At 44.1% G+C, this 11,360-nt stretch overlaps 1 protein-coding gene across 1 annotated transcript in view; it reads left to right on the forward strand.

The window, feature by feature from the left end:
• The window catches only part of LOC126355847 (CD151 antigen-like), a 110,440-nt gene extending 101,142 nt beyond the window's left edge, over nt 1–9,298 (forward strand). Inside the window, exons 5-6 of the mRNA XM_050006312.1 lie at nt 8,500–8,655; nt 8,832–9,298. Of these exons, the coding sequence (XP_049862269.1) occupies nt 8,500–8,655; nt 8,832–8,981 (306 nt within the window). The 3' untranslated portion in view covers nt 8,982–9,298. The remainder of the gene's footprint in view (nt 1–8,499; nt 8,656–8,831) is intronic.
• Nucleotides 9,299–11,360: the final 2,062 nt, after the last annotated feature.

Below are 11,360 nucleotides of genomic sequence, written 5' to 3' on the forward strand. Positions count from 1 at the left end.
CGACAGTACCAGCGAAGATGAGGATCGCAGTCTTAATAGTTGGCGTATAAACACAGTCAAGGCGGAATAAACACTCAAAGAGGAAAAGAGAACAACACCAAGCTGTCGAACTACACGCCGTGCCGGACAGCATCAACACAGCGAGGAAAGCACGCTGCCGGCCGAGTTGGCCGAGCGGTTCTAGGAGCTACAGTCTGGAGCCGCGCGACCGCTACGGCCGCAGGTTCGAATCCTGCCTCGGGCATGGATGCGTGTGATGCCCTTAGGTTAGTTAGGTTTAAATAGTTCTAAGTTCTAGGGGACTGATGTCCTCAGAAGTTAAGTCCCATAGTACTCAGAGCCAGTTTTTGAAAACACACTGCCTCAAAACTACACTAATGACCAGGGCAGGTAAGCGCAACGTTAACAGCCACAAGGCAGAAGATACCGCTGGTGCACCTCACAGATAAATTATAATCATTTCAAACGTTAAACACCATACAGAGAGACGGCTGCAAAATTTTTCCGACTCCAACACACCATCACGTTGCTGCTTGCGGTGACAGCCCAGGATGCAACAACCAGCAGTCAACGAAGAGATGTCACAACGATTGAGCTTTCGTGACAGGTTCACTGATTACTCAACTCCAGTATGCAGGTGCGGTGGGCGACGAACTTGGCAGTTCTCGCAGCCGGTGCCACACGACTCTGACCGCGCTTGCACGCCGCCAGCGGTCCCGGCCTGATCACACACCGCAGAGACTTCCCCGCTGCTCCAACCGACCAACTGCCACACACACCGTGACGTGGAAACGTAACTGCCACACCAAAGAAGTTAACAGCAGTACTAGTATCGAGAATTGCTGCTGCTGCCACTGACAGAGGCAAGTGAGCAACTCGCTCAGGTAGTAACTGAGGGAGGAATAAGACGCCTCGATGGTGACAAAATGCCCGAAAGGAAAAACGGCATTAACGCTAGCCGACCACGGCTCATTCTTATGTTTGGAGTCTTTGTACACCACCAAAAAGAATTTGCGGGTCATGACTTTGGGTGTCCTGAAAGAAAGGATGTAGCGGAGACATGGCTTGGCCACACCCTGGGGGATGTTTCCCGAATCAGATTTTCACTCTGCAGCGGAGTGTGCGCTGATATAAAACTTCCTGGCAGATTAAAACTGTGTGCCCGACAGAGACTCGAACTCGGGACCTTTGCCTTTCGCGGGCAAGTGCTTACCAGCTGAGCTACCCAAGCACGACTCACGCCCCGTCCTCGCAGCTTTACTTCTGCCAGTACTTCGTCTCCTACCTTCCAAACTTTACAGGAGAGCTTCTTCCAGGAGTGCTAGTTCTGCTAGGTTCGCAGAAGAGCTTCTGTGAAGTTTGGAAGGTAGGAGACGAAGTCCTGGCAGAAGTAAAGCTGTGAGGACGGGTCGTGAGTCGTGTTTGGGTAGCTCAGATGGCAGAGCACTTGCCTGTGAAAGGAAAAGGTCGTGAGTTCGAGTCAAGGTTCGGCACACGGTTTTAATCTGCCAAGAAGTTTCATTTACATAACAAGAATTGAAATTTCCGACTGGTATCGATAAGCAAAGAGGAAACAATCATTCGCCCTGTCATTGTGCGTACTTTCTATTGGACTCTGACAGCTTCAGAAACACGGATGTCTTCTGTGATCGTTTGTCACTGTCTGAAACCTAAGTGGCATGTTCCATATAACTCTACAGAGGTCACTCTGTGGTATCCGCTCCTGTCGTTCAGTGAGAGCCCTTGAGAGTTCTTGGAGAGTCTGAGGTGAAGCAGGACGACTGCAGACACATCTGTGAGGCATGTGCTCCACACGCAGGATGGGGTTTCGGCAGGGCCCACCACTTGTCATTCCATTACTCCAGCGCCGAGCGTCCGCCAGACATCCCTGGCGTCGGCCGCCACGTCGGCCCTGCGTGAGAAGGGATTCAGGGCAACCACTGTATGCATCACCCATTATATGATCCACCACGATGTGTTCGATGAACTACCTGGCGGTAAGGATACCGTGGGCAACGATAAGATCCGGTACTGCTGTGAACACTGATACCTCCCCACGCTCCCACAGAACCGTGATCAAATCTTTCGATTTCCTGGTCAACATTTGGTAGGTACCGCTCACCATGGCGTCTCAACATACGAGCACTTTGCATCAGAGGAAAATTGGATACATCTGTGAGTAAAACGTTTCGCAACGTTTGTCTTTTCATACGGGAACGGCAGAATTGAAAGTGAGTTGTGAGCTGTTGTCGTTTCAAATGGGACTCTCGAACAGAACGTCCGGGTCGTGAGGTTCTTTCTCGTTACGTGTTGCTTACAGTCTGATCGGACGCAGCGGTTCCAGTGATCCTCCAGAGATCCCGCAGAGCAGAGATGGTCGGATATCGGTCTTCGCGTGGGGCTGCAATGCTTCGGCTTCCTTGTCCAGCTTGCTCTGTTTACTGACCTGTCTCCGCTTGGCGTGTCCACGTCCTATGGATGACAGACGGCAAACATTGGCACATGCACCAAAAAGCCCAAAAGTCTGTCCATCTTGGATCAAACAGACTGCCCTCGGTACTTGCACTGTTTTAAAATGTCGCATTGCACGTGGTTGGTTGAATGCAACGTCCACAAGTGACAGTTGCCGATTGCGCACCCCACTAGAGAACCTGTTGCGTACAATCTGATTCGACATAATGGCTCCAGTGACCCTCCTTCTGAGGGATCACCTTATACGTAATGCATAACACAGCTGATAGATGGCAAATTACCTTAATTTTTGCGTACCTTCGAAAAGAAGATCACAGGCTACACAATAAGACAAAAGCTGCCGCCCGTATCAAAATAGATGTAATGTATCGGATGATGATACACGTGCCCCTCTAATTCTTTCGATCAGTGTACAGGGTGTGCATAAAGTCCGGCAACACTTTCAGTTATTTATTGCACAAGAACCAAACATTGTACAGATATCATACATATGTCAGTTTGAAGAGAAACCCTGAAAGTTACACTCCTGGAAATGGAAAAAAGAACACGTTGACACCGGTGTGTCAGACCCACCATACTTGCTCCGGACACTGCGAGAGGGCTGTACAAGCAATGATCACACGCACGGCACAGCGGACACACCAGGAACCGCGGTGTTGGCCATCGAATGGCGCTAGCTGCGCAGCATTTGTGCACCGCCGCCGTCAGTGTCAGCCAGTTTGCCGTGGCATACGGAGCTCCATCGTGGACGTGAACCGTATGTGCAGTTGACGGACTTTGAGCGAGGGCGTATATTGGGCATGCGGGAGGCCGGGTGGACGTACCGCCGAATTGCTCAACACGTGGGGCGTGAGGTCTCCACAGTACATCGATGTTGTCGCCAGTGGTCGGCGGAAGGTGCACGTGCCCGTCGACCTGGGACCGGACCGCAGCGACGCACGGATGCACGCCAAGACCTTAGGATCCTACGCAGTGCCGTAGGGGACCGCACCGTCACTACCCAGCAAATTAGGGACACTGTTGCTCCTGGGGTATCGGCGAGGACCATTCGCAACCGTCTCCATGAAGCTGGGCTACGGTCCCGCACACCGTTAGGCCGTCTTCCGCTGACGCCCCAACATCGTGCAGCCCGCCTCCAGTGGTGTCGCGACAGGCGTGAATGGAGGGACGAATGGAGGCGTGTCGTCTTCAGCGATGAGAGTCGCTTCTGCCTTGGTGCCAATGATGGTCGTATGCGTGTTTGGCGCCGTGCAGGTGAGCGCCACAATCAGGACAGCACACGACCGAGGCACACAGGGCCAACACCCGGCATCATGGTGTGGGGAGCGATCTCCTACACTGGCCGTACACCTCTGGTGATCGTCGAGGGGACACTGAATAGTGCACGGTACATCCAAACCGTCATCGAACCCATCGTTCTACCATTCCTAGACCGGCAAGGGAACTTGCTGTTCCAACAGGACAATGCACGTCCGCATGTATCCCGTGCCACCCAACGTGCTCTAGAAGATGTAAGTCAACTACCCTGGCCAGCAAGATCTCCGGATCTGTCCCCCATTGAGCATGTTTGGGACTGGATGAGACGTCGTCTCATGCGGTCTGCACGTCCAGCACGAACGCTGGTCCAACTGAGGCGCCAGGTGGAAATGGCATGGCAAGCCGTTCCACAGGACTACATCCAGCATCTCTACGATCGTCTCCATGGGAGAATAGCAGCCTGCATTGCTGCGAAAGGTGGATATACACTGTACTAGTGCCGACATTGTGCATGCTCTATTGCCTGTGTCTATGTGCCTGTGGTTCTGTCAGTGTGATCATGTGATGTATCTGACCCCAGGAATGTGTCAATAAAGTTTCCCCTTCCTGGGACAATGAATTCACGGTGTTCTTATTTCAATTTCCAGGAGTGTATTTTTTGTTTTCATGTATACTGCCACAGCGTAGTTTCGTGATTTGCCGATAGTAAGGGCTAGTCACAATCATGGCGAGTCCAGGTCCGGAGCGAGCTTTCTGTGGGTTGCACTTCGAAATGTTCTCCCCGACCACCAGATCTCACTCCGTGTGACTTTTTTCAGTGGGGACACATTCAAGATCTGGTGTGTGTACCGCCTCTACCACGTGATATAGCAGAGTTCCGGGAGAGAACACAGGAAGCGACCGCCACGGTCGGCGATGCCATGCTGGGACGGGTGTGGCAAGAATTCGATTACCGCATTGACGTCAGCCGGGTCACTCATGGTTCGCATATCGAATGTTTGTAAAAAAGACTTTCAGAGTTTCTCTTCAAAATACAATATCTATGACATCTGTACAGTGTTTAGTCCTTGTGCAATAAATAACTGAAAGTGATGCCGGATTTTATGTACACCCTGTATATTCTGGAAAACTGGATGTGTAAAAGTAGCAGCGTACTCTGTCCAAGAGTTCAGTTCTCGTCTATCCGCGTGTTGGTGTTTCTAATAAACGCGCTTTCTGTGTTTACTGTTGTACTTTGTTGGCGATTCTGCTTGGTCCAGATTGCGAATTACGACGTGACATCGTCTGGCGGAGACGCCACATTCGTCAAAAATCTACATTAATGTGTCTCCAATAAGGCAACAAATTACATCAATGTGTCTCCAACAGGGCAACAAATCTACATCAGTGTGTCTCCAATAGGGCAACAAATCTACATCAATGTGTCCCCAATAGGGCAACAAATCTACATCAATGTGTCCCCAATAGGGCAACAAATCTACATCAATGTGTCTCCAATAGGGCAACAAATCTACATCAATGTGTCTCCAATAGGGCAACAAATCTACATCAATGTGTCTCCAATAGGGCAACAAATCTACATCAATGCGTCTCCAATAGGGCAACAAATCTACATCAATGTGTCTCCAATAGGGCAACATAAAAACAGTCTTCTACGTGGGCAGGAACCGGAATGCAAGCAGTACATTACTCTCAAAGCCCTTGCATTCAGACAACCAGCATCCAACCAACGCCTATCTGGAACTAACTCCGCCAAGTATAACGACCTGCGTAGGAACAAACGGATGACAAGAGACTGTGCACGCCCTGGACACATTGTAACCTACTGCAGAAGAAGGAGACGAGTTTTCGACGACTATTTGCGATAGATCTCCAGGCTTTTGTGGCGTCACAAGTCTCAGTTTCGATTTTCTGTGAACTTCCTGTTCATAGATCAAGGTCTTAACACAGAAGAACAGGGCCAAAACAAAAGAGTCTCTCACCAACCCATAGTTTTGGATGTAGGCTGTAGCTTAAGGTGCGATACAGGGCCCAGCTACACTTTTGACACCAGGTGTCATGGCCGGGGTTTGGACACTATTTTGGGTGGTGGCTGAATGCAGGTCGAGGTCAGGGTGCTGTAGGCCACCACTGCAGGATATTGGTGAACAGTGGCCTGTGAGTGGGAGCTTGTCTGACGAATAATGGACCTTTTATTGTTCAACAATACATAAATGATTGATTGTCGTCCCAGGCTGCCCATGGCAGCAAGACAGAGGCAGCATATGTCCTGCCAGGAAAGTGTCAGTTCCAGCACGCAGTCTGTGTGGATGCTGCTGTGACAACAGGGGTGCCACAGCGCTACTGAGGAGGCTAGACAACTCTGGACGTCAGATGTGCCGCCAGCACAAGCCAGCAGCCCCTGTGCAGTGTGTGGAGAAGTGCTGAGTGTCCAGACAGGGGAGTGGCCTAAAGCAGTGGAGTGTTCCAGCAGCTGCAAGAAGCGGTCCGTAGAGACTGCACGCTGCTGTGACGACAGAAGAGCAGCTGCTCAACTGCGCCCATAAGATAGGCCACCAAGTGGCCTGCTGATTGAAGGCACCTAAGTCCTTCCCATTAGACTCGGCATGGATGGTGATGCTGTGGCTGACAGTGTCTCCAAGTCCCCAGGGTGTGACTTGCCATTCCATAGAAGCTTGAAGACAATTAGATAAGAAGATAGTAGACTGGCATTAGTCCCACCTCCAGTTTGGTCTGTTGCAAACTAAGGTTGCCCCACTGAAAAATAAACAGTATTTACATGGCCTGTGCTTGTTATGCTACTGGACTGGTATCATTGCCCCAACAGATACCGCCATTGCAGCTTGGGCACAGGGAAATTGTGCCATCTGAAGTGTATCTCCTCTGTCTTTACAAGCATCCATATAATTTGGCACCTACAATTCACAGTTAATCCTTGGAGTTAGGTAACCAGCTTGTGGTAGACCTGTAATACTTGCAGTATGAGCAGTCTCCCCTTGTTCAAATCCATCCAGGCTGTTACTGCTTGATGCACTTTCCTCTGCTCGCTGTCTCATCAAAGAAGGTGTCAGAAGTTTTACTTGGCTGCACCTAGTATATTATTTTGCAACACAACACTTTCAAAAGGATCGCCAAGTGTTAATTCATGAAATGGAAGACAAAATAAAATTTATAAAGGAGGGTGAAAAATTAGATATGTTGATGTGATAATATATAAAACACAAAACAAAATTGACAAGAAAAGAAAGTTAATTGAAATGTGTGGAAGAGATTGATTAAAGAGTAAACCATGACAAAAATCACATTTTGTGATTACCATCCTAATTTTTAACCATATCTATTTCTTATTTAAAAACGATTTATAAAATATAAACATAAAACACCATACCATACATAACTCACAAAAACTGAAAAATCGTGAATCACATATAAAAATTTAAAACAACTTGAAGAGGTACAAGGACTGGCCAGTGGAAAAGATGAATAAACGTAGATGGTATCTGTTAAACGCAATAAATGACTTAATTAATTCAGTGATAGATATACTGCGTGAAAAACGCTGCTACTGGTGAAAGGTATTATAAAAAGAGACAAACGGGAAATTATAAGAACTAAGAGAAGCAAAGGATGCATCCAGTAGTATCTCTATCCTCTTGCATTTTACTTTTCATATAGCTTCTTCGCTGCTTCTTTTCGTCAACGTCATGGGAAGGAATTTATAAACATTGTTTGAGTGTACGTCCAAGATTCTCGACACTCAGCGTTTTTTTCTGTGCTCAAAGTAAATCAAGTATCCAGAAACACTCCTTGGCCCAACTCAAAGTTTCTGTGTGCCATGACGTTTGTTCTCTTTCCTTTCATCCTTACTACTCCATTGTGGGATGCAAGGAAGCCTGTCTGAAATACAAACAATACATGAGAAGTACTGGCAGACTGAAGCCTTGAGTTGGGTAGTGGGTTTTGTCTTGAACACTCAGTTCATATCAGCATTATACACCTAAAGACAGGCGTTGAATTTTAATGTCAAAGGATTTTTAATGGAGTGTATAGTTTGCAGCTAAATGAAAGATTCGTTATAACAATAAAATATCGTTTCAAAAGCTTGAGACTAAATGTTTGATGTTTCATGGTTTAAATATTGGATGTGTGGAATGTCAAAGTGCTACTATATTCTTTTCAAAAATGAAATTAAGAGGCACTATAAACGATCAAAAATAAAGTCTAAAGACACCAACAACTTGTAGTCCCTTACACAACCGCCTAGATATATTTTGTATTTACAGTACTAATGTCTCATAATCGTAATATTCAATAATAATTCATACTGAAATATTGTTTCATATTAACTGATACTCCAAGGTGAAGCACTGATGTGCTGAGCATGAGCACCAATATGAAAAAAACTTCAGTATTAAGTATGTTTTCATAAACATTTACAGTACTTAAATTGATGACCAGATAATAATAACATTCTGAGTAAGTATGTAAGTAAATTCCACAACTTGTGTTACACCATCTGCACCCTGAATGTTAATAACGATTTGCTCTACAGCCATTCATAATTTTATATTTATTTATTACATGACTGTAAGCCACAGATGTTTCAAGAAATCAACATAAAACACACACACACACATGTAAATTAATGAAACTTTTTCAGTAAAAATAATATAGTAGGCAGTAATTATACATGTACAGGAGGACTGCAGAAAATTTTACCGATGCACAGAACTCATATGTGAATGCATTGCATCTTTCTTTCTGTTACAGTTCAAGTGCTGTGGAGCTGTAAGATTTGAGGACTGGCAGTACAGCACATGGTTAAAAAATAATCCTGATACACCAAGCAAAGTTCCTGACTCATGCTGCAAAACACCTTCTGCACTATGTGGGAAACGTGATCACCCAAGCAACATTTACTACAATGTAAGTTGTTTAATACAGCAGTCAGCTGTACCATATTGACTGAGAATACGATATGGGTATCCCTGAATATTTTCAAAATTCGTTTAGAGATAGCACATAAATTAATTAGAAAATTTTGAAATCAGCCTCAATTCACTGTTGGAAATGTGTATACATAATTTTTTTTTTTTTTACAGGGATGTATATACCGCTTGGCAGAGGAGATACAAGCTCATTTATTAATTTTAGGCGCTGTTGGACTGGGAATATGCGTAATTCAAATTTTTGGCATGATCCTAAGTTGCTGGCTTTATATAAAGCTGAAGGATGTTGATAACATGGACTGACACAATTGTAGATGATAGTGCTACGCTTTCTGAACTGTGTTAGCAGTATTTACAACAGTGTGTGTAAATATGCATATTTATTGGAAGACTGTATTTATATTTTTTATGTTTCATTACATGTCATTACTCCTTGAACTGAAATGAAGTGAATTTCACATCAAAATCACAAACAAACAACCTACTAATCATATCAACATAATTGTAAAAAGCATATATATATATATATATCATATATATTGACAAGATTTGCAATATTAAAGTTATTACTGTAAATAATATACTTAAAGTTATGTAATAAAATAATATCAATAGATTAAGATTTGGCTAATGACAGATTTAATGTTGGGACAATCTGCCTGATCCCCTTCCTCTAATGACTCTTAAGTTAATGTATTCCTGGAAAGCAAATGTTTGAGATAAATCTCAACATTATTCTGTTGTAGCTAACAAATTATCTTTATACTGTGTATGTGGTAACTGCTACCCATCCTTCATTCCATTACTGTATCAGCAATATTACAGTGCAGCTACTAACTATTAAAACTGAGCTGATGTCTTACTTAAATGTTAAACTATTTATCATTGTTTGCATGACAGATTCTTTTATTTTTGCTTTAGTCTTCATTTCCTTACAAATATAATGAGCTGAATGTACAGCAACTAGATTTATCAGACCACACAGTGTTACAGCCATCGCCAGGAACAACAGTACCAAAAGGTACTGGCTACCTCCTCCTGAACTAGCTGTCAAAATGTAGCTGTCTCAGTATACTGGTCATTCATTAATAACTACATGATAATTATTACTCTGTACACACAATATTCACTTCCTTTGGTGGAGATGAATCTTGAATGCCCATTACAGTTTATTATCAACATTAAAATCTTGGCATTTTGCATCAAATAAAAATTTTATTATGATATTATAGGTTCTTATATTGGTTGACTATAGCAAACACTTACATGATATTGTTTGTAGTACTGTATTACTGATGAGGTATGTTAACAACATTTTCCTTATTACCTTCTATTTTTGGTATTGCAATAAGGTTTGATATGTGATATCATCGAAGACAGATGTTTGGATAAGGTGCAGTTGAAGTGCTCTGGGAGTTCCCCATGGTTTAGTATTATGTCTAGTGATGTCCCGTCACTTGCAACCTGTTTTGCCAATTCATCTGTTTTTTCGCTGTCCAGGAATTGGTCTGCCTTCTTAGTTATTCATAGTACCAGAAGCGAACTTGCGATAGGTATTCATTCATAATTTTTGAGACTTTTATACTAGATTTCTCTCATAGCATACTAACAGAGTTTGATAATATTGCAAAAGATGAGTACTTCTGGTTTATACAACACTGTATTGCCTTTAAAACTACAATAGTCTCAGCCAGGTAATTATAGGTATTTGCTAGTAACTCAATTTTTATGCTGTGTGGATTTTGAACTGTCTGTGTATATGTAGATTACACAGTTTCCTGTTTCTCCAGTCACATTCTCAATGGTGCAGTCATCTCCAAAAAATCATGTTTTCTCTCCATCGTTTGGAATGAAATGTGATGCCTGAAATAGCTGTATTGGTAGGCTGGCCACTGTATGTTCGAAGCAATATCTCTGCACATACCTGCCAAATTTTTATATGTCGAGATGATATCATGTGGCTTTTTGTTCCAGTTTCCTTGGAGTGTACAGCACAGTTGTGTGTTTGATCATGAACATCTACCTCCTTATGTAAAGGGGCATCCCTTGTGCTTCCACCAAAGTACATTTATTAGTGTGGATTTCATTGCTCCTAAGCAGGTGCGCTGAGATTTGTCTAACTTCTCTAACAGTTTGCTGCTCATGTACTTGTAGACTTTACATCCCTAAACCAGTCTGAATTGAAAGAGAGCGGTACAGTAGGGACAGCACTAAAGAATGTGTCCCCATCCGTGTTGTAGCAAGGGATCTGATAATATTCAGCGGCTACTCGCTGTTTTGAGTTAAGGTATTGACATGCACCACTCAAGTAAGCTTACTATTCAGAGTCATTCCTAAAAATTGAATACATGCCTTCACCTGTGTTATCATCCACATGCATTAAACAGTTTTATGGTAGTCACCCTTCCTAGTGAATACAACTACCGAACGTTCCTCCAGCACGATCATCCGATTACACAGCCACAAGTCAACACACATATGGTCATCGCAAACAGAGCAATACTAACTGACTGAGTTAACACACTTACATGTTATAGGTATATATTGCCTATCTTTACGGATGAGGCTTCATTCCAACGTGATCAAATTGTAAATTTTCACAATCAACATGTGTGGGCTGACGAGAATCCGCATGCAATTGCGCAGTCACGTCATCAACACAGATTTTCTGTGAACGTTTGG

This window comes from Schistocerca gregaria, chromosome 3 (assembly GCF_023897955.1).
Source record: "Schistocerca gregaria isolate iqSchGreg1 chromosome 3, iqSchGreg1.2, whole genome shotgun sequence".
Lineage (NCBI taxonomy): Eukaryota > Metazoa > Arthropoda > Insecta > Orthoptera > Acrididae > Schistocerca > Schistocerca gregaria.